The 24,076-nt window shown below is 42.2% G+C and overlaps 1 protein-coding gene and 1 long non-coding RNA gene across 7 annotated transcripts in view; one reads left to right on the top strand and one right to left on the bottom strand.

Moving 5' to 3' along the window:
• The window catches only part of LOC135260822 (uncharacterized), an 8,909-nt gene extending 8,175 nt beyond the window's left edge, over positions 1–734 (bottom strand). The window contains exons 1-2 of the long non-coding RNA XR_010331758.1: positions 633–734; positions 167–244 (exon numbers count right to left, since the gene is read on the bottom strand). This is a non-coding gene — a long non-coding RNA (uncharacterized LOC135260822). The remainder of the gene's footprint in view (positions 1–166; positions 245–632) is intronic.
• LOC135260821 (eyes absent homolog 1-like) lies at positions 611–24,076 on the top strand. Of its 6 annotated transcripts, none has more exons than XM_064346439.1 (18): positions 797–1,069; positions 6,662–6,728; positions 9,068–9,198; positions 9,419–9,499; positions 10,070–10,136; positions 10,448–10,596; positions 10,923–11,045; positions 12,792–12,871; positions 13,318–13,507; positions 14,331–14,476; positions 14,921–15,004; positions 16,597–16,686; positions 19,196–19,254; positions 19,368–19,528; positions 19,817–19,931; positions 20,133–20,254; positions 20,797–20,897; positions 21,776–24,076. In XM_064346439.1, exons 3-18 carry the CDS (start codon positions 9,078–9,080, stop codon positions 21,854–21,856), a joined length of 1,770 nt encoding a protein of 589 aa, XP_064202509.1. In that variant the 5' UTR covers positions 797–1,069; positions 6,662–6,728; positions 9,068–9,077; the 3' UTR covers positions 21,857–24,076. The 6 variants fall into 6 exon arrangements, 5 of the variants coding, with proteins under 5 accessions (XP_064202509.1, XP_064202510.1, XP_064202507.1 ...); XM_064346440.1 differs by having other exon boundaries at positions 798–1,069; positions 10,451–10,596; XM_064346437.1 differs by having other exon boundaries at positions 803–1,069; positions 10,908–11,045; positions 21,776–24,074.

Genomic DNA, 24,076 nt, shown 5'->3' with positions numbered 1-24,076 from the left:
GAATTGAATGTTCTAAATATAATGCAATGGCCGGAGTTATTAGAGCACTTTCTCTTGTTGAACTTCCCGAGCTCGTGTGCGCGCGCACATACACTGCGCACTCAAGCAGAATTTCCCGAAGCAATTAGCCTTGTTTATAATGATAATGTGACTTAGAAGCCATTACCTTTCAAAGCTGCGCGGTGACAGCTTGGTGATTGAGGACTTCCACGCCGCCCGTCACTGCTGCGGAGGTTGAAGGCGGCTGTAGTGTCAAAACGTGTTCTGATTAATAAAATAAATGAATGCGAAACGGACGCGGAAAATCCCTCCCCCACTAGATCCATCGCTGCAAGAGCAAAGCGGTGGTTCACTTAAAAAGTTGAGTGAGGGCAATAAAACTGCAGTGAGTCGTGCACCAGGGTTTTGGGAATGGATGAGAGGATGGGGAACACCTCAAACGTTTTACTGTCTAAAAGACACGAAAATGCGCAAGTGTTATCAGTGATGTGATGGGGACGTTGTAGGAATGAGATAAAGGACCGCACTTCCATAAAAATATTTTATATATTTTATTTTCGTGGGTAATAATACATATTTTATGGAAGTACAGTTGTATAATTAATGTTGGATCAGCACCCACGTTTACATACCTTTGAGTTGATCGCGTTTCTTTCTCATTATTTCCTGATTGAGACGCTGTAGTGTGTGATGCATTGAGAGAACTCGCCCGTGTGTCTCAAAGCCGTTCTGAAGTATTTCTCTCTCTCTCTCTCTCTCTCTCTCTCTCTCTCTCTCTCCCTCCCTCTCTCTCTCTCTCTCTTTCTCTCTCGTTCTCTACCGCTCTCCTGACACTCCGTGGTCACAGCCTACTGCTATAACCACTTTCGGGGCTAGGCGCCAGCCTCCAGAAACGCCGCACACGGGGACGCTAAGTGCTTTAACTCTATAAAGAAATCATGCAAAGAAAAACGTGGATTGTACATGTAATTAACGCGTGAGATCTACCGCAACCAAGACGATTCGTTTCACAGTGGGGGTATTGTGTTGAACTAAGACGACGTGGTGGAGGAACGGAGAAAGGAACATTGTGAGTACGGGTTCTAAGTATTTGTGCGCTCTCTGGGTGCATTTTAGTTATCAAAGTCTGTCTTTATTCATAATTATTTTTACATTCAGATTGCTTTCTCGGGTTTATGATGGACGTTCTCTTTCTTTTTTAGTTTATTTTGTTTCTCCACAATCTCGTGCTTTTTAAAAACTGAATATGAAATTGATTGTTTTAAAATAACTTTTTTCCCATAGTAATGAGTGACATGAAATTTGTTTGACCTGATTTGTAATACGGAATACATTAGCCTACTCAGAGTTAAGTTTCGTTTATAGTCTGATTTTTTCTCATTTTTCTTCTAACATACAATAGGAGAACGCCGCAGAAATGTTTCAATGATTTGTCTTTTTAAAAAACCAATCAACTAAATAATACCATTTGTAAGTAATTTTCGGGGAATATGAGTATTTATTTAAAAATAAGCGAGCCACATCAGGCTTAATATCGCTGTAAAATCTTTTCAGAGCTCACACTTTCATTTTATTGTTAATAAGGACACCTGAGGTACAATATCAAATACAGTGTTTATCCTGTCCCAGAAATTATACACCAAAACACACAGCCTATGGTTGGATAATCATAATCATTGTGAAAGTGAAAGGTTTTTCCTAGTGCTGAAAACTCATTCGTTTCTCGAGTTTATCAACACCGTGGGAAAACTACATGGTCAGGCAGGATAAGGACCAAACTACTGGCTGCAGAACTGTTCTATTCAACATAACATTGGCAAGAACTTTCGCCAGTTAATGTCATCGAGTACCGAAAAAAATTGACCGTACATCGTAACGTTGGTCATGCAGTGTGGTTGGTCATCCGAAAGTTATCTCCTCACAGAACTGTCATAAAATATATTTATCTTACATTTAAACTAAATTTAACTTCTGTTTATGAACAATCACTGGGCACTTTTAAGCAGGAATTGTTCTTTGTATTAAAGAAATAAACATATGTATAGGCACAGTGCCCGCTTCTGTTTCTGCGCGTAATCACGATGCGCTATCATAGGACTACATTCCGTCACATTATACGGTTGTTTATTACCTGATAATGACTTCCACTCTTAACTTTATTTTTCGCTGTTATTATGGACATTACCGGGCTTTTATTGTTAAGAGGCTCCCTGGAGTGAGCCAAGCTCTCCACGACCCGCTTTGAGAGGACGGCTGAGTTGAGTGCATATGCTCCCCATTGCTGCCCGGGCCTCTGGCGTTGTAGATAGTGACAGTCACAGCGGGCGAATGATTGCAGTTGTGCACTTCATTAGAGATAGGCAAAAAAGATGAGGTTGGCTGGTAAGAGGAACGCCAAAACCTGTCCAGTGTGCTTACTAAGCACTGCTTAGTCAGGTGAGTTGTTTACCAAATACAGAAGGGTGTTGTTTTGCGAACACAAGGATGTTTGTTATGCGTTCCTGAAAGAGAACAATATGAGACCCGAGTGTCTGGACGTATTTTCTTTGTAATCTTACCACGATTCTTTCCGGAGTTTTTTTTAATTGTTGGCCATTAGCCTTACGTTTTGCCTGTAAATTTGTGAATGCAATTGGGAATGGACGCAATTATTATTGCGTTTCATAAGTAAATAATTTCGTATTAGTTTTGCTTTTGATAATTGAGGTTAAAGTAGTGATACATATTTGTGTCATCACATGTTTATAATCATCTTTCACCAAGATATAGGGCCACTGCGGAGCGATACAAACATTTAATTGCATTGGGTTTTCAGATTCAGTGTAACTGAAAGTGCACACAGGTCGGTCTGACCTGTGGTCGGTATTCAATTGAAATTCGTTTTTAACATGCGTAGATAGTACTCGTATATTTTATACTAAAAATTGTTCACCCGTTTTATCATTTCTGCGATCGAAAGTAGTTGCACGAGGAGGAAGATAATTTAACAGGTTAAAAAAATGTATTTGTATTGATTTATTATTATTATTATTATTATTATTATTATTATTATTATTATTATTAGTTCTCTATTTTGTATTCCCCCTCTGGAAATAATAATAAACTACTCACTCTACACATTTGGCCTTAAAAATCACGACACGCTTCTGAGAAAAGTAGAAATAAGAGTAACATGCCTTTTATTTTGAATTTTGGTAGTTACGAATTTGTTGTAGCCTATGCAGTCAATAGTGGAAGCCATACCTATTGAGAAAATATGCCTCATACGAAGGTTGTTTAATAAATTTTAGTTTTTTAATACACTACACTATTTCTTTGAGTAGTGGCCAGGTGTCCGTACTTTTATCAATTAGGAGCCTACTGATTCACCTCAGACTTAAATTTGTTCAGTTAAATTGTTTTTATGTGATTGTTTTCAATATAGCACAAAAGGCACAGTGCGAATGCAGGACTTTTATTTTTCATGGCACGCATAGCTATTTGGACATGATGTGGTTTTAGAGGGTAAGTATTCCCTCAAAACATGGAAAGCATCTAATTAAGAAAAATGAACAGCTTGTTAAAATTCTGCGTGTTACAACTGTGGTTGGAATGAAAACCGGCATATACAGGGGGGCCCCAGGACCTGATTCAGTGTTCTGCGGCGCTTTAAAACTTAAGAAAAGTACTTGAAACAAGACCAGGTTAAAACCTAGTATATGGCTGGACCTAACACACGTGATCCGGCCGACCAATGGTATAACTTCATCACTCACTCAGTCACTCACTCAGTCACAGACATTTGCGTTTGTCAGGCTGGCCCCGCTGTTGCGGTCTAGCCAAAAATGTTTTTAAAAAAGGAAATTGTGGGGTGCAAGTGGATAGAAAGAAGATGAAAACATGAAATAGTAATTCTTTGAAAGGTGTTGTTAATCTATTTATTTTGGATCTTCCCCCTTCTTGTATGATTTTATTCTATTTTTAGCATTAGGCCTGTATCGCTGTACGTACGTTAAAATATGAGTTGGTGTGTTCACTCAAAGAAAAATGCACACTTAAAAAAGAGTCCACTTATAAATCTTTAAATAATTTCTTGCTGAAATATTTGCCATAACCTAATCTATTAATTACTAATCATTTTAAAAGTTCAATTACATGATGTACAGACTGCTGTGTTGGGTATTATGGTCTGTAATTTTAACAAAGTCAATAGACCGGCCATTAAGTGGTTTGGCGACCCTGATGTCATGGTTGTTAAAATCCTAATGGGATGGGTCCTTTGAGCGAAACTCGCCCACGACTGAATAAACGTGAGGTGAGTGTGTTTGTAGCGTGACACACAGAACGCCTCCCCTCACCTGCCTTTGTTGTGTGAACATGAAAGGGAAGTATGTCGTGGGTGACTAGAAATTGACATCAGAGATGGTGAGCGTAACCTTTTCGATCAATAAAGATGGAGCTACATGAGAAGAAAGGCCTGTAGAGTGGCAGAAAACCCACTGCTTAGTACAGCAAACAACTGCCACTAGCCCTTTTTATTTTACACTGCACTGTCAGTTACAGAGGTGCAATTCTAAAAATGATGTTGGCTGTAAGATATCAGTAGTGTGTGTGTGTGTGAGAGAGAGAGAGAGAGAGAGAGAGACATGCAGATAGGTATTAAGTTTAATCCCTATAGCACCTAATATGGACTCAGTATTTGTCAGTAGTACCTTTGATCTACAAATGTGTCACTCCCTATACGGAACAGTAATATGTTTGAATATATTGCGGGAAATTCAAAATCTATTTAAATATCTTGTGTAATATATGTATAAAATGCATAAACTAACAACATGTATTTAAATATATTATATATTTTTAAATATGTGTATTACAACAGTATTACTTAAATATATGCAAATAAATGTTATAAATATGCAAAAGTGGCTAATTTTGAATACCTAAATATATTTTCACAAACTATTTGAAATGTATGATAATACATGATGTGAAAATCTGTGTAATAAATACATTTTTAAAAGCGCATACATTAAAATACTTGTAAAATATATTTTCCATATATTTCCATGTATAATGTTTCTGTATGGGTCCTTTGTTAGTTCTAAGAATCGACACACTGGCTGTGTCCCAATACTAAGGCAGCTGCCTTGCTGCCTCAGCAGTGAGCTCCCTCTGAAGGTGGCACCCTAATGGTAATAGACCTGATAAGACAATGAGTTGGGACACACTTAGAAGGCAGGATGATGTCACCGAGCATTCACGTACCCACAGGAGATCAGTGTTTGCTGTTAAAGCTGATGGCTTTTACTTTCCAACGGAGAGACTCAATGCAAATAAATACATCTTATGTCATTGAAACAACTACATAAATAGCCACTGGAACTATTTTTTAGTTTTAATAAGATTACTATGATTTCAGTATATTTTCTGGATAGCCAAGCTAATGCTACATTAGCTTGTTCTATTGGAAAGTAATGTGATTACTAGCAAGTTAGCTGGCTAGTTCAGGAAAAGCTCACTGAAGTATTTAAAACATGAAATACATTATTCCAGTGTATTAAATAATTAAATCATTATGACAATGAGTTGTGGAGTTCACTGTATATTCACATTTCCACCATTTTTCTGGTTTGAGCCGCCTTTAATTTAATGGAAATGAGAAGCCTGAGGTAATCGCAAAGACCTGAGGGATATCCTTTCTCGTGAAGGATTCATGGGATGTTGCCTGCAAATTGAACCTTAGAAGGATGCATTTTTGATGACTTCGGTTTGGGACATGCCAACTAAGGACGTGTGAAAGATTGTGAAAATAGTGAAAAGTTGTAGTGTGGTGTGGATTGGAGATCAGTGCTTTGGTTGTAGTGTGGTGTGGATTGGAGATCAGTGCTTTGGTTGTAGTGTGGTGTGAATTGTAAATCGGTGTTTGTGGCAGTAGTGTGTCATGGTTGGAGGCAGCATATTCAAATCTCAGATGAAAGATGATGATGATTATTATTGGTATTATTATTATTATTATTATTCATTCAACTACAATATTCAACTTTATTGAGGGGCAGTACTGCATTGCTATTGGTTGAAATGTCTGTCTGTTTCCTGCACACATGCCTCAACTTATTTGCTCCCCCACTACCGGGGCATCCTGTCGCCGCCCTCATTTGGTCAGTGCACAGTGTGGAGGTTGGGGGTGGCGGGGGGGGAGGGGGCGGTTGGGGGCTTGGTGAGAAGGCATGTCTCAGAGATTGTCAGCTCAGATGAAAGATGCCTTGAAGAGGGGGGTGTGTCACACTTCAGTTGCTCCTTTTCAACAAGTCCATTTTCCACCACCCCCCCCCCCACGGCCCCCTTCCACCCTTCCTCCTCACCTGGGCTTGACTGCTTCACTGGTTGAGTGAGGGAGGGGTAACCCTTCTCACAGCTGCCATAGGTCAAATGATGAATCACTCTTCTGTCACATGGAGCCCTCTCGCTTCACATCTCTTTCTCCCCTCGCCTCTCAGAGTGATGGCAGTCTCTCTCTCTCTCTCTCTCTCTCTCTCTGGCTCTCTCTCCATCCCTCTCTCTCACACACACACACTCACACACACACTTGCACTCACACAATGCCGCTCGAGCTGAGGACAGACCCACATCGCAGTAGATTGAACTAAACAGGCATGTGCACTCTGCATTTTCTCTGCAGGCGACAGAAGCATCGCAGAAGAAAAACGCCGCACAGGGTTCGATGTGTCTGATCAATCCGAGCACAGGTAAGAGTCTCTCTGCCGGGTGTGTGCTGCCCGGTTAGTCATTGAGACAGGAATATTTCATTCTTTTTGGGCTGAGTGCAGGGCAGACTCCGTTTCGGGTATGCTGTAATTTTACAGATTTTAGTGTTTTTATGTTTGCGTGTGTGTGTGTATGTTTGTGTGTGTGTGTGTGTGTGCGCGCACATGTGTCTGCATGTGTGTGAATGTGTGTGTGTGCATGTCTGTGCGTTAGTACGGTAGTGTGTGTGCACACGCATGCATGTGTATGCATGTGCGTGCATATGTGTGTGTGTGTGCGTGCGCGTGTGCATGTGTGTGTATGTGAGTGTGTGTTTGCAGGGGTTTTGTTTAACTCACAATTTCTGAGAATGGATATGTAATGCTTGCCAAAAATGTGTTGCTATTATTTATTATATGAATAAATTGGGGAAAGCTCTTCAAACCTTTGCGGTTTTAATTGAACCATTCCCTTCCAAAAATTATTCGGGGCCAGAAATTTGTAGATTGAAAGGTTGCTGTGGGAACTTTTAAGTTGGCATTATCTTTGCCTATAAATCTCAGTGAAAATAGCTTACCTATTCATAGTTTTATCAGATCAAGAATGTTTGTTCATGGGAAATGATTTTAAAATACTGAATCCAAAAAACAATAGGAGTGCTAAACAAATGTCACATTTAATGTGTTAAGGCAGGAGTGCACGACAAGGGTCGATCTGTTTCAGGATTTTGTGCCAACTTCTGCTCTTAATTACTTAGCTCAATCATATCTCGACGCGACATTTGTATAAGCACCAGCTACGGCCACAGATGGCATGTGCTGAACTACAGGAGTGAACCTGCACGGTTTATAGAGCTGTCAGAAGACTAAAACCAAGGTAATTGGAACAAAAACCACAATGCAGATCTACCCTCCAAGATTGGAGCTGTGCACTCCTGTGTTATTCTATTGTGTTATGTGTTGAGGCCTTTTCCATAGCTCCTGACTTGAAAATAAATGCGCGATTTCAAGTCCTCCCCCCCCCACCCCCCCACCCCCCCCATTCTCATTTGAACTCGCCAAACCTCAAATGGACACTTTTATTTGGATGTCACAGTTAAGGAAAATTTTTTGATGAAATCCAGGCCTCAGTCGAAAGTTCTTTTAAGTCCACAACCGCAATTATGGACTCCAGCAGCAAAGATAATGGTTTGTTTGAATTTGCAGAGTTTGTGGATTCATTGGAACGATATGGACTGGCTTTAGAATAAAAAGAGAAATTGCTGAGGAGTTTGCCAAAGCAAACAAATGGCTTGTGAATTCCTTGCCACTAAGGCATGAGCTCCCGCAGTACCCAGTGGGGTTACTCTTTCACTAAAGTGTATTGCATAGGTGGGAATTCCTTTCCAAAACGAGTAGGGATCTGAATAGAAGACAGATTTTTTTGACGGTCTGATTGATGTTATTGCTTGCACCTCCTGTCTCCAAGTAATATGATTACATGCATACAACGTTTGGATATATTGTTTGAATGTACATTTGTCTTGAATTATACAGAATATTGGTAGTTAATTAGGTGTAGTGATGGGCCCTAATGTGTAGGGACAGGCCCTATGGTGTAGTGATGGGCCCCATGGTGTAGAGATGGGTCTTATGGTGTAGAATGGCCCTAACATGTGTAGGGCCATAGGGGGCCTGTATGGTAGGTAGCGATGGGCCATTATGGTGTGTAGGATGGGCCTTGGTGTAGGTGGGCCATATGGGGTAGGGCTGGGCCTTGTGGTGTAGGGATGGGGCCTTCTGGTGTAGGGGTGGGCCCTGTATTGTAGGGATGGGCCATATGGGGTAGGGCTGGGCCTTGTGGTGTAGGGATGGGGCCCTCTGGTGTAGGGATGGGCCCTGTGGTGTAGGGATGGGCCCTGTATTGTAGGGATGGGCCTTATGGTGTAGGGATGGGGCCCTATGGTGTAGGGATGGGCCCTGTGGTGTAGGGATGGGCCCAACAGATCTGCTATGCTGTCTTCTCCATGACAGTGCCGTGTGGTGCATCAGCTGCAACACCTGCTTGTGAGATGCACTCTAACAAAACAGTGACTGCACGGCACTGCAGAGTGAAAGGAAGGGGTGGCTCACAAGGCACACTTCAGCAGAGTGCTCTCTCAGAAGAGCGCTCTTTTCAGTGTTCTTCTGAGTCTTACTGAGGACCTTGCAGTGATGAGACAGGCCTACACAACCAATTGGACATTCCAAGTTAGGGGGAAAAAAAGAGAAAAATCCAGGTTTAATAAATGGTCACCAAACCTTCGACTATAAGAGTCTGTGTTCTGGCAGTGTTGATTTCCCAGTGTTGTCTGTGGCCCCAGGTCTGTGGAAATGCAGGATCTAGCCAGCCCTCACATCAAAGCCTGTGGAAGCAGTAGTGAGTGTCTCGATGGTCAGAACACCAACAGATCCCAGATCAGCCACAACCACACAGCGCCAAATGGCACAGAAGGTGGGACTCCCACTCCTATTGATTTTTTTTGCAATGTTGAATTGCTGCATTGCTGTAAAATATTTTAAACTTATCCTCAGTGGCTGTTTTTGGCATAAGATGCTATTATAGAAACAATTCTGTTATATGGGTGTACACTTAAGCATAGCTCTATTTTTAAAATTTTAGGAGAGTGAGATCAAATAGTGTTGGTGAGGGTGTGGCCTCTTTCCGTTCACAGTTAAGAAGGAGCCAATGAGCAGTCGCAACATCATTGTCTCCTTGGCAACAGAGCAGCCTCCGGACAGCCTATCAGGATCAGGTAAGAGGAATGTGGATGGGCTCCAGGTACCAGTCACAGCTAGCAGGAGACAATTACCTCTGCACACCAACCATACTGTACTATTCTATAGTACAAGATAGACATTGACCAACAGGAAAAATTTGTAGGTCCATTTGTGAGTCTGCTATTTTATTATTATTATTAATTAATTAATTAATTTATTTATTTACTGGTACTGCACATTGCTAGTAAAGCTTTATAATGGTGAGGTGGAAAGCCCCTCTAACTTTATTTTTGAAGAAAAACCAACTTTATTTAATGTGAGTTTTGAGGAAATGATGAGCTTTCTTCTCATGTATATGAACTCTTTAAATACTACAAATGGTTAATTTTTGTTTGTTACAGAGTCAACAGAAGCACAAGAGCATCACCTGCCTATTTCCCTTCTGAATTTTAGCAGATTTTAAGTAATGGCGCGGCACTGAGCACAGCAATACCGCTAAATTAGTTTAATAGGGACCCAGGAGTTCTACTGGGGGAAAGTTGCCTTGTTTCATTCGTGGTTTAAATGTGTGCTCACCTTTGTGTCATTGCTTCCTCTCCCTGTAGAGATTGAAAACAGTGGCCTGAGTCCAAGACAAACACAGCAGTTTCCTCCTCAGATTCACTCCTCAAAGTAAGTCTCATTTCAGTTCTCTCTGAAAAAATAACCGTTGGCCCCAGCTTCATTTGGCACTCTAATCAAATCCTCCTGTTTCAGCTAATTTTGCTAGCTTTGATGTCGGCTGCTTGCGTTTTCTCTTGAAATGATTGCCTTATTTAAAAACTGAAAGCATTCTTTTGTGGGTCGCAGTATTATTCTTTTGCAATCATGTCAGTGATTTCATTAAAATTTTAAAAACATCTTTAAAAAAAAGTTGCTTTTTTTCTGTATTGTTAAGTGACATTTTTAATTAAATGATTAGTTTTTCCTGCTTTATCGACCAGTAGGCCCTACCCACATATTGTTCCTGCTCCACCATCATCCCAAGCGATGGCAGTATACGGGCAAACGCAGTATCCCACAGGAATCCAGTCATCCCCGGCATACCCAAACTATTCACCCTCGGGACAAGCCTACGGACTCTCGAGTTATGGTACTGCACCAATGCTAGCAACAGCATTTTTGCTACTTTCTCACTGTCCCTCTTGCACCTACTATAGCAATAGAAGTTATGCCATATCATCAGTTGATATCATTACTAAAATAATTATTATTTAATAAATTAATATTTTTAACTTGAACATTATATCACATTTGTCTTATAACATAATTCTCCCTGGACATAAAATCTTAGAAGGTTGCTTGTATTAGGGCTTGACATTAGTTATGAGAATAACTTATTTTGTGTAATTGTTTTAATGGAGACTGCCCATCACTCAGATTTGGTGTCACTAACGGGTTTAGGTCCGCTATGGGCAGGCATAAAAACGGAGGGCGGTCCGCCACACACCACGTCCCCCGGACAAACCAGCCTCTTGAGCTATGGTTCCAGCTTCAGCACACCCCAGACAGGACAGGCTCCCTACAGCCATCAAATGCAAGGTTAGGATCACCCCTTCACCACAGCACATGGGGGAACAGATGTACATTTTTACCAAGTTTACTTTAGTTCTCAAAAGATAGGAAGAATGTCCAAGAAAGGTGGTGTATGGTAGGCCAGTCTGGCACCTCATCTATAGTGGGAAAGAGCTATAATGAGCCAGCCTGGTTCCAGCTCTACAGTGGAACGTAGGTATGGGTCACTTCCATAGGTCTTGACTGCTGTTTACTTCTGTAATTGAGCGGATTTGGGTTTCCGGGAATGCCCCAGGGGAGGACCCTGTACACCCCTCACCACCTCCAGCTCATGCCCTCAGTATGAGGCAGGAGTCTGTTGCCAGCGGTAACGGGGCAGTGCGGACGGATTCCTGCTTCTGCACATTTACTTCCCTGTCTGACAGATCAGGGCCCTGTTAAGACTGCAAACAAAACTATGCAAATAGAGAGAGCGGACAGAAAGGTGTTTCTGTAAACCTTGACGCATACGACGCCGTTCATTTCCTCCGAGCGATGACATTGGTCTTTTTGGCCAATCACAAGGGCCAGTCACAAGTCATGTGGCTCACTTTACCACTCTTTTTATGGGGTTGAGCAATGGCTTATTATTTCATGGATTTTGTTAGAGTGTTACACTGTGTTACATTAAGAATGTGGGCTAAAACACTCTAATCTGCAAAGAAATACCTGTAGACTTTACAATTTACATAAAATGCAAGTGAATGCTTGTTTTTACTTTATTGCAGATAGCCAGTAAAATGTAAGTAGGCTTTCTCAATGTACACAGCCATTATCAGTGACAATGACAGTGATCCAAAGAGGTGTGTAGTTTTAAGTTCTTCAACTGTCACATCAGATTAACATGCTTCAAGTCAGCTGGATAATGAAATCTGTTTCTCCAGAAGCACACTAAAATTAACTCTAAACTCTCTAAACTAAACTGGTTTTTCTTTTCTGTTTGGCCTACTTTGAAATGCGTAACTTCAGAAGGATCAATTTATGAAGTCTGGGAAACTATTTGTGACTTTTTAAAATGAAAGTTAGCTTTTTTTTTTTGCTTTTCAAGGAAAATAAACAAAACTTGATCGTAAGTAAACAGTGAAATGCTGTATTATTTCAGAAGCCAATGATGACATTCGGTCACTGTTTGATGTCTTTAAATAACTTATGTTGATCTTACACCAACATTGTTTCAGTAAATATATATCTCAGTGTCTTTGATGGAGTACCGAGAATGAATATGCTGAGTTTTTATAAGCTTTGATTATAACTGTACAGACCATGGTGCTCTTGAGTTACCTTCTAATCAGAATGATATTGCCTTTATCATACTGTGAGATGCTTTTTTTGTAATTTATAGTCTGATCTGAGTCTAAGAGGTTAGAGTACTTTCACTGAAAGAATGGATGAGAAATGCTTGACTTGGTCCTCTAGCTTCAGCCTCAACTTGCAGAAACCACGGCAACCACCAACAAGTTTCTGAGATGGAGGAAAGGAGTCCTTCATTATTTACTTTACAGTGATTTCTAAGTGCAGCAGCTTTCAATGGATACAAAAAAATCCAAACTTTTTATATTAAACCCCTAATTCATGTGCTCTCACGTGACAATAACTGTGTGTTTCTTATTGTTTAGCTGGTGAACTGTGTTGGCTGTGTTAGTCGATGTTTGTGGTGTTGTGTTTTTCATGTGCTTCTTGTTCAGGCCTTTAAACACAAACTGTGTTGCGCTTGTGCCGTTTCTCTTCTTGCAGGGGGAAGCTTTTCGGCGACGGGACTGTACTCAGGAAGCAGCTACCTCTCGAACTCAACTGGATTCAACGGTGCTCAGCAGGTGGCTGTCCGTCACACTCGGTTTTGTGTTTGGCTTGGGCACCTGCTGCCTTACACTGCACTTTACTTAACAAACATGTCCGTGCAGTCAATAGAAAACTGGAACTTACTGCGTTACATTGCACTTTACTTAACAAACATGTCCTTGCAGTCAACAGCAAACTGGTGATGTTTAGTCAAGTATAGATAAGGACTGTACAAAACAAGATGGATTCACACCTTAAGTTAATTGCTCTTTGTGTCTGGGAAAGGTTTCGGTCATTTATAAAGTAGATCTCATCTGATGTTGTGGAAGAGCGTGGATGTGAGTTACTGTACCCTTTCACATCTTCAGTCCTTCCATGCATGTGTTTGTCACTTTGCGTTTAGATGTTCAGACCCCAAGCCGGAGAGTAGCGGGTCACAGGGAATGGTTAATCTCACATTCTATTGCCCCCGTTTCAACAGGAATACCCCTCATACTCCACCTTCAGCCAAGGGCAGTACTCCCACTATTACAACAGCGGCTCCTACACCTCCTCCCCCTACGGAACGGGGAACACCAGCAGCCGCACCACCCCCTCCTCAGCCTCCACCTTCACCCTGCAGGATGCCACGCCCGCCACGAACGGCCAGGCCCCAACCGACAACCGCCCAGGTACAGCCCCGCCAAAAATGTCCTGGCCCCGCCCCTCCTCACTCATCGCCCGTAATGATGGCTGTGATTACAGTGGCGTTTCTGATTATGGTGCTAATGACTGATGATTGGGGTGACACATTATAATTATCAGGTTGTTGGTAGTGATTACATTTATTTTAGCGGAGGTCACGATTGTAACGATGCTCGTAATGATGATGATGATGGTTACGATCGCAATGTTGAGAGTGTTAATTAGAGCGACGGATGGGTAGCAGCCTCTGCCTGAAGCCTGGCGGGCTCTGCGGCTTCCTTGTCTGACCTGTATTTCATTCGCACCGTCTCCTGCCCTTTGGTGACATTTGAACATCTCCAAACGCGATTAGCAGCCCGGCGCCTGCTTTGTTTCGGCTCACAAAGGGAAGACGGGCTAAGCGACCGTGACTCCTCGGTGCGAGCGGGCATGTTAAAGCCGTGCCCTCGCTGCTGTGTCCCTTAAAGATGAAACAACGGAAAATCTCAGCAGCCTCTCGATAAATAACGATAAAAAGACGATGCTGTACATTCAAAACAACCGCGTGCAGTTGCGTAAGAGTAAAGCTTATTATTTGGCGGCTGTGAATGTTCAAGGAAAGTAATTTGTATAGCCTACACGACGTTGTTTTGCATAATGATGATAATTGTGTATTTATGCCGTGGCCCACCTCAACCCCTCCCATGACCCAGCACTGGGCTCTGACCCACAGTTTTGGAACGCCTGGTGTACGTTGAGTCTCCATTTTGTCGATGTTGATGTTCATATTTATTCTTATTCTTTTTTTAAATGTTATTTTATGTATTTTAGTTGGCGAGTACAGCGTAATCCAGAGTCAGTCCGCTCGCGGCACAGACTCGGGTTTGGATCAAAATGGCCGACCGGCGGAAGGAAAATCACGCGGGCGGGGCAGGCGGATCACAAACCCGTCTCCATCTCTGGACTCGGTCCTGGAGGTAGGACCGCAGGTTCTGTGTCTCCCATCCCCCATCCTGGCCTCTGGTGCTGCCCCAGCCTGCCCCAGTCAGAACTCTGTGTGGTCCATAGGAACAGGAAATACATCCTTAAAGGACAAAACTGGCAGTGTTACTGATGAAAAACTTTGAAATTAAAAATTAGAATTAAGCCAAATATAAAACAAATATTCAAAACTATGATGAATACATTACAGTGACTGTGGTCTGGATGTTTTTAAGGTCACAAAAGAGCTGGCTAGCGTGTTAGGACCCATTCATATGCTTTTGACCTCATTAATGTGAAGGGTGAAATTGGACTGATGGTGCATAGTGATAGTTTATTGACCACTAGCCTTCTATATGGCAATTATTGGGGTGGGAATGGGGGGTACCAGAGCCTGGCAGTAGCAGAGAACTGCATTGTGGGACATTTCTCTTTTCCAGCGTGTTTTCATCTGGGACCTGGACGAGACTCTCATCCTTTTCCATTCCCTCCTCACCGGCTCGTACGCCAACAGATTCGGGAGAGTGAGTGACGCGCCGCGCTGTGACCACGCCTCTGCTCCTCAGCAGAGCGCACAAACCTGTGGCATTAGAACACGCGTCTGTTTAAAGCGAGCTGAGGATGGAGGGAGGGGGGATTTCATGCACACAGTTTAGAGTGGGGTACGTGTTTCTTTTTAAAATGGGTCCCAGAAGACATTTTGATTATTTGAAGCTTGCAGCAGCAGCAGCAGCATTCTGAAGTACTTGCTACAGTGACAAAACATCTGTTCACTTCACTGAATATTGCAGAGTTGTTTATGAAGTGTCCTGCTGTTGGAATTCTGGCAGTATACTTTAAAAGTTTTTTTTTGACTGTTTCTGGTTTAAAAAAGTTTGTAGTAGTGATGTGTCAGCAGAGAGGGTGTAGAGAGAGTGAGATGGAGAGAGTGTGTAGTTTTAGTGCTGGAAACATTTGGGAAGTGAACTTCAGGACTGGCTTTAAGAGGCTCCCTCGTCTCTCTGGGAGTTGGTGTTTTTGCAGGGGATAGCTGGTGGGACACAGCTGCTGTGTATAGTCTCTTTACCTCCATTAGTCTCCATACAGTCTCTTTACCTCCATATACTGTTGTATTTTATTCCTATTAGGATAAAGCTGAGAGGCTTCATTGCGGCTTCATGCAGGCCATGATTCACCAAGCCCTTGTAAATAAAAAATGAACCGCAGACAGAAACATGAACGTGCCCTACACACACACACGCGCACACACACTCACACTCACCACCCACACACACACACACACTTCCTAGAACCACACACACACACACACACACACACACACTTCCTAGAACCACACACACACACACACACACTTCCTAGAACAGGTCCTGGAGGGCCTCAGCATCTGTTGGGTTTTGCATGTGTTTGATCAACCTCCTGTTTCCTGTTTCATCTTCATGTTCAACTCTGAAGGGATATTCAGTCTAACTGCAGTGCGCTTCGTATGGGACTTTGAGTCAGGAGAAAGTATTTTCTGTAACACAGTAGTTTATTTTATTTGGCCAAACTAGTCTGGGAGTAATTTTCTGTTCTGTGTATTGATGAAGGCTTTGAACCCCCAAAATCAGACGTTTAAAAATGAGTCTAAATCGACGCCTTTGTGGCCGCACCATGTTTAACTGAAAGTGGCTTTTGGAGGTGCGACTCAGGAAAGGAATTTCAGTGAATATCCTAAGGGGAAAATATGTGGTTAATCTTGTGAACGGACTAACGTTTGTTAAACCACGCTACCAATTATGTAATTTTATGGCCAGTTAAACATCATTTCCTTTAAAAGTACTTCATGTTAATGTGGTTTAAATGCCACTATAGTTATCTTGTGCCTTAAATTATGTACCTAGAGACGAGAAAAAGAAGCTATAAGATTTAATAATTTACCACAAATTTCTTGCAAATGTTGATTTCTTCCCTTTACTGAATCCGATGTTTTTTGTTTCACTTGTCATCTGTACATGGCTATGTGAGAGTGTGCCTGTCATGGCAATACAACAGACTAAATAAAAAATGAAATAGAAACACAATGTAGCAATTCACTGGTTTTTTTTTATATTTTCTTGTAATTGTGCTTTTTTCTCAGGATACCTCAACCTCTGTGTCATTAGGACTCAGGATGGAAGAACTGATCTTTAATCTGGCTGACACACATCTATTCTTCAATGATTTAGAAGTAAGTTTTTTCTGGCTCAGTTTTGCTGTGACACCCCTAGGGAATCAAAGTGGCAATTGAAAATTGCCAGGCAGGCATTTGGTAGCCAATCAGTTGTTGGGGCATTATTAAGTGGCAAGATATATTTTCCTATATAGTTATCCTGACCCCCACGGACACCAAACAGACAGCACCTGTACTTATAACACTTTATCCCCTTGCACTATTGTTTATTGTTTACTGTTTACCGTTTGCACTATGTTTATGTTATGTTTATGTTATTTTATGTCTGTTATGTTTTATTTCATTTTATTTATCTTATTTTATGTTCACTGTTATGCACCACCTGACCAAAACAAATTCCTCGTATGTGTAAACCTACTTGGCAATAAAACCTGATTCTGATTCTGATTCTGATTCTGATATTGAGCCATGACAGCCATTAATACAGCTGGTTTCCTGGTTTTTAGTTTCTGGAAATCGTTGATGGGTGGAGTACCACAGAGGTTTTCCACACCAAGCGTGTGCGCGTGTATATGTAAAGCAGCCATGACGTTCCGCTGCCTGCTGCGCAGACGGGCTGGCTGCTCTGCCGCTCAGCTGCGCAGTTTCTCCATCTGAGCCACTGTCAGGCCTCACTAACCCCATCACTGCGGATGTTTGGCCATGAAGGGGGCACTCCGAGAAAAGGGGCATGGACTCTGGCAGGGGCTTTGTGTGGTATCGGTTTCATGTAGCGCTTCAGCGTCTGGGGAGAGCAAAATGGAGGAACCCATGAAGCAGGAAGTGAGGTCTGCTTACCGCGACCTTTGAACTGTGCATGGGAGCGCAGAGAAGTCAAGTCAAAGAAGCTCTTTTTGGGCACATAATGATTAAATGCTAGTATGGCGATCTTATGGGAGCGTGTAACCGTACTCTTGTCCTTAATGGTGGAGTGACCAATTTAAGTATTTATTGTATTATATATGTAAGTGTAGCGCAGAAACCTTGTATTTCCAAATATATATATATATATTTTTGTTTTTAATATGTACCATCACAGCATTTTGAATTTGTTGGGTTTTGGACCAGCTTAGTTTGTTGAGTTATGAAACGTTCAAAGTGCAGAGAGCTGAATGAGAACAACAGTGGACGCTCAGACCTTTTCATATTTTTACAGTCTCAGTCATGAAACGGGGCAGAAGAGAAACACATTTCTGGTTCTGTTCTCCTCTGTGAAATAATATGTTCTGGCTTTTCTGGTTTTCATTTTTCTCCTTGATTAAGGCATCAGTTGAGGCCAGGGACCTGTATGGGTGACAGACTGTGAACTGCTATCTCCTGGGAGAAAGAGTGCTTTTGTTTATTTCAGATTGCGCTCGCTCGCTTCTGGGAGGGAGCCAGTGGAAAAAGTCCACTCTGGTGGGCCTCTAACAGATGGATGTAGGACGTTATTGGCTTTTTGTTTTATCTGCAGTTTGTTGGCAGCCCTGCTGATGATGATATGGTTGACGGTGATGGACTCTGCGTAGGATAGACGCAAGTGTTTCAGTGCTCCAATGGCATCTGTTTCATGCAGTTAACCCGGGAAGCTCAAAGTTAAAAAATCTGCTCTATTTTTTGTCTCCCAAGCATGGTGTGAGAAATAGGACTAAAACATGGACACTCACATTGTAGCTGCTGTAACGCAACTCTTACATGCACAGTGAGTGTGAATGATCACAGTCTGAGCATAACCTACTGTTATTTGCTTTTTTTTCATTAAAGCACTCAATTTTAACAATGATATCATCTTTACTTATTTGACTGTTAATACTCATTAAACCATAATGAAAAGTACATGATCATCAATAAATAGTAAATCATTTCCTTTCTGGAATTTTCCTTTTTGGAAAAATATGCACCTGATTTATACACATTTACAGTAGAGTTGTTGGAATTTATAGAAATTTTATAGATCAAGTGGAATTTAAGAATAAAATGCCTGTCTTGTACACATTCATTTTTTCCAAATTGAACTGTTGGAAGAGAGGCATTCTAACATTTTGTACTTCTAAGGCATTGGGGTGCGGGGGAGGGGAAACGTGACCCCTATAAAGGATAAACTAATAACAGATTGCCTGGCCTCGTCCTGAAGAATGCTATCGGTGTGTGGCAGCAATCAGGGGTCATTCACTGGCGGTTTGCATCAGTTTCAATTTTTCCTCTGTTACATTTTGCGGAAGGTCTGGTTTGTGTTACTCAGGATATGCGCAAATCCCCTCTGAGATACGGGACGGGTGGGGGAAATCGGGGGGGGGGGGCGGTGCTCCAACAGCATAATCAGCACCACTGCTCGCCCCCAACCCCTTTCCCCCCCACACCATTTTAAGAGTCATTTTGATGCCATGTCTATTACAGACATGGCAGATGGGGAGAGGTTGATTCACTGGTCGATCATTATGCACCTGTATACATGTGTACATATATGTATATATATATATATATAGAGAGCGAGAGAGAGAGAAATGAGTGATACATCAATGCTCATTTTTGTCTTTTTCTTTTTAAGGAGTGTGACCAGGTCCATATCGACGATGTATCCTCAGATGACAATGGCCAGGATCTGAGGTAACGTTCCTGTATCCGATCTGTGGTGATGATTATTTTGGCTCGGTCAGGGCGTGGCACATGGAACGCACGCCCTGGCCCCATCCCCGTCTCTGTCCCCTCTTTCGTAACAGCGCGTACAACTTCGGCTCAGACGGCTTTCAAACGGCGGCCACCAGCGCCAGCCTCTGCCTGGCCTCGGGAGTGAGGGGCGGGGTGGACTGGATGAGGAAGCTGGCCTTCCGCTACCGACGGGTAAAAGAAGTTTACACCACGTACAAAAGCAACGTCGCAGGTAAACCCCCTCCTCATTGGCCGACGCATACGCACGCACCGCCTCGAGAGAACTCCCCTTTACATCACGTGCAGGAGCAGCGTTGGACGTAACCCTCCCCCACACACCTACACGCACCCACACTTGTGCACACACACACACACACACACACACATACACGCACACCTCTGGAAAGCTGCCCTACACTCCCACGCAGTTTTACTTTTTTTTTCAATTTTTTTTTTTTTTAAAGCAACACAAGTTCAAGGCATCCACGGGAGAACGTTCCAGCATCTGGCTGTTTTTCAGGTCTGCTGGGTCCAGCCAAAGGGGAGGCGTGGCTGCAGCTGAGGGCTGAAATCGAAGCTCTCACCGACTCCTGGCTGACACTGGCACTGAAGGCCCTGACTTTAATCCATTCAAGGTAGAGAGCACACCAAAATCACAACTTATTCTGCGTGTCTTTCTTTCTTTTCATTCGTGATAAAATGTAAAATTACGAGCTTATAATTAGGATTGTTTGATCCTGTTCAGGGAAAAAAAAAACATATCACTTTTAAGGTGACAAATAAGATTTAAATAAAAATTCTTAACTTAATATAAAAAAACTTTGTTTCCCCTCCAGGCCAAACTGTGTGAATATTTTAGTGACGACAACGCAGCTGATCCCTGCCCTTGCAAAAGTCCTGCTGTACGGGCTGGGAGCTGCCTTTCCCATAGAAAACATTTACAGTGCCACGAAAATCGGTACGCCTGTTTCCGGTTCCTTCTTTTGCCCGGCTGCGTTGCCGAGGGGGTCTGGCCCTTTACTGCTTTGGTGGCGGTGTTCAGGAGGTCTTCTGAGGAGTGGGACTGGGGCTTTGATCTGGTTCTCTGGGGTTTCATTTCTCAGCTACAGCTGTTGCAGCAAATCTTTCTCACATCTCAGTACGACATTAAAACTGTTTTTTAAATCCTTATTTTATTCTCTCATGATGCGGTGTAAGGATTGGAAGTGAACGTCAATCTGGACATTTTTACAATAAATTTTACATTGGTCGCTGAAACGCATAAATAAATCATAACTGGATGAAACAAGCTTAAATGAATACTCGGTAAAGAATAAACCATTAAAGTTAGGTCAGACCACCTTAACAATTCAAAGCTCTTTGCAATTAGGTTGAACAAAGGCCCAAATGCTTGTGCAGTGATACATTGTTGGTGGTGCCAAATAAGCCTGTAATCTTCAGACACAGAGGGAAATGTGATGCACTTTTCAGAAGCACTAATGATGGTCAATATCTCTGTAGGGAAAGAAAGCTGCTTCGAGCGGGTGATCCACCGGTTTGGGAGAAAAGCCGTTTACATCGCCGTTGGAGATGGCGTGGAGGAGGAGCAGGGTTCAAAAAAGGTAAATTCGGAGAAACAAAGCTGGACAAATCCTTCCTCACCTCCGCGCGTCATAACACCCCCCGCCCCCACACCCCCCCCCCCCCCCGAACACCGCGCACCCGACTTAACGTGAGAACCGTCGCTGGCCCTTTTGGTTTCGTCACTTTTTTTACATTCCAGATAGCTATCGCAGGCGTGTTTGAGCCGGCAGTTCTCTGGAACAGGGTGACGTGCCGCTCCTCAAACAGAACGTCCAGTGATCTCGCGGAATGGCTTAATTATACCCCTGCTCCGCACGGCAATTTAAAGCCGCGTAAATAAGCGCAGCGCTAGACGTAAGCCCTTTTTCTGACATGTCAAGGGCAGCCTTCTAAGAGGCTTTAGATGTCCTTTGTTGTCGAAATGACTGTGTTCGCCCCATTGACATGCATAGTAGAACAGCATCAACATCGGGGCGTGGTCCCAATTGTCCTTTGATATGAGGCCAGTCCACAGTCCTACTGGCGAGTGTGTTTTTCCCCCTTTTTGCTGCTCAATAAATATTAAGAATACCTACTATCTGCTGACAGGAACTCTTTGAGTTCAGATTTGGAGTGGAAAGCACTCCTTCGGAATAAACCGCAAAAACGTACAGCGAGTTTACATTGAAAGTGGTTTGCAGTTAGCAGCACGCTATTCCTGCTGCAAAATGCACATTGGTCTTGACCTTGCAGTGAACAGTGTATACTGTATATTTTTTAGGTGCTTCTCAAAACCGAAAGACAATAAATTGGTCTCTGTATATTGCTCTTATCCAGGGCATCATGTATTGCCTCAAGTATTCTAGGGGTTAATTGGCTGCTCAACCACCTGTGAATCAAACCCGTAGTCTCAGTATTTTCTGTCTCCGTCTCCCAGCACAACATGCCATTCTGGAGAATCTCCAGCCATTCGGACCTGGCGGCGCTCCATCACGCCCTGGAGCTTGATTACCTATAGTGCCATGGCAACCATCTCCAACGTTGGACTTAACCTGGGAGCCCATCCTTCAAAAACTGTGGAAACATTCCCCCTCTTATTGTGGAACCTGCATATAAACCATGTCTCCTTTGAGTTCCCATGGCACCCAAAGCCATAACTAACGTGCCTCGTTTGTTGGTCCATTTATTTTCATCTGAGTGCATCATCTGAGGATAGACTCTTATTGGTGAGATGGTTTCACATAATGGGCATCCACATCACAAGCCCCCATGGTGACTCGGGAGGCACTGGCTCCCTCCCCTTTTTTTTGCCCCAAATGGTGGAGGAGGAATTTGCAGCAGCCCAATTTGATGACCTCATCAATGTGGGACCGGAGTGCTCTCAGAGAAGCTGTCGGAGCCATTTTAAAACTCCGTTCTCCAGTGCTGTCAAATGACTGACCGAGGAGCTAGAATGGCCGGCACCTCAGTGGAGCTGTGAAGTTCAGCTTCTCCCTTCAGCTTGTGGTCACCCTGTGAATTGGAGGCACAAGAGCTGCTGAGTCCTGCATCTGTTAAGGAACTTCTGTTAAGACACCACTTTAACACATAACAGAAACCCCAGTGAATCCATTAATCTATCTCTTTAAGAAGGACTTGAAGTGAATTTTTAAAAAATAATTTAATTATAATAAACATTATTTGCAATGGTAAGATTTTAGTTTACACAAGAGGTGTTTGTGTCTCTGTACATTTTTAGTCACTGGATAAACTGCTTGGGCAAAGTAAAGGCTGGTAGACAAAGGAAATGATTTTTTACTAAAGTACAGAAGACAAGACTGCATGTACACAATACCATAGGGCGTTATTTTGATATTTGTAGTATTCATTGTATACAGATAATTTGTGGGAATTTGTGACAACTTGTAAGTGTCACAATGAAGTTCAAGGATGTCAAGTGTGAATAGTAATTTTTGTTTTGATTTAACCAAATATTCTTACTTTCCCTGTAAAATGTTTTGTGGAAGGTGTGTAATGTACATCTTCCATATTTACCTCAAGGCCGGTCAGTGGCTCCTGTCCCACAGTTTGACAATCACTGCTCAGTTTGTCTTTTACTCATTTACTAAATCTTTTTAGTGACACCAGTGAAATCAGTGCATTGAGAGAGTACTGTAAGGGGTGTCCCTTAAAAAAGATTCTTAATTTTAACCATTGGTGGGAGAGACATTTGCTTACATCACCCCACCGCCATTTTTAGAACATTTCTTAAATTTTCTCCCAAATTTTGAATGTCCAGTTGCATTTACCGGCACTCATTGCTAAAAGCTCCATGACTACCGACTTGGGAAAGCACCAACAAGCAATATTGTAGAGCTTTATACATAGTTGATTGGTCAAGGTTACTTTGAGATTTAATTTTTGATGCACCATTTTTTTATTGCTATTTTTATACTGGCAGAATATTATACTGGTAAGTGACACAATTAATGTCATGCACAGTGGTTTTATGTATATACAAAGTAGAATACCAAATGTTTGTTTATTTGGTTTTTTGTGGGGGGGTGGGGGGGTGTATAAATTAATAAAATGTATCTATGGTTTTGCTGATCTTGTCACAGAGGAATTTGATTGAAATAGTGGTATTTATAAATGCTGTAATTTTGTACAGAAATAATAAATGGTGGAATGTTTTCATAAAAGAATAAATTCTTTAAATTTTGTTTTTATTTTTGAGATTACTGCCCCCCCAAATTTCCCCGAATAACTTTTGTTCCCATATCACAGCCTGTCCTGGAACATTTATGAATGTTTTGGAGAACCTTGGTTGATATTACGCAAGCATCAGATCAATAGCCACATGGAGCGCAGTTGGAAAGTGCTCAAAAATATTTATGGGCCCCCCTTTGATGGTGGACCTCATCAAACCAGATGCATGCAGGACTTTTATTTTTACATGCTTTCTTTTTTCTTTTTTTTTATCTTGAAATCGATTATGCTTATCAGATGGAATTATAAGGTTAATGCGCTTTTATTTTATGCGAAGCTGGCCTCCCGTCCATGGAATGTATTTGGTGCTGTGGCTCGCTCTGCTGATAACGACTGAAAGACGTCCACCAAAGACTGACCCCTCCTGGAATGCCTGAAGTTCTAATTTCCTCTCTTCACTCACACAACTGATGACATAGGAAGTCAACTCTGAATAATTATTTATGGAAAGAAATTTTATTAAAAATAATAATAAACATATCATTTGACA

This window comes from Anguilla rostrata, chromosome 8 (assembly GCF_018555375.3).
Source record: "Anguilla rostrata isolate EN2019 chromosome 8, ASM1855537v3, whole genome shotgun sequence".
In the NCBI taxonomy this organism is placed as follows: domain Eukaryota; kingdom Metazoa; phylum Chordata; class Actinopteri; order Anguilliformes; family Anguillidae; genus Anguilla; species Anguilla rostrata.
This window is presented reverse-complemented; position numbering and strand designations above follow the sequence as displayed.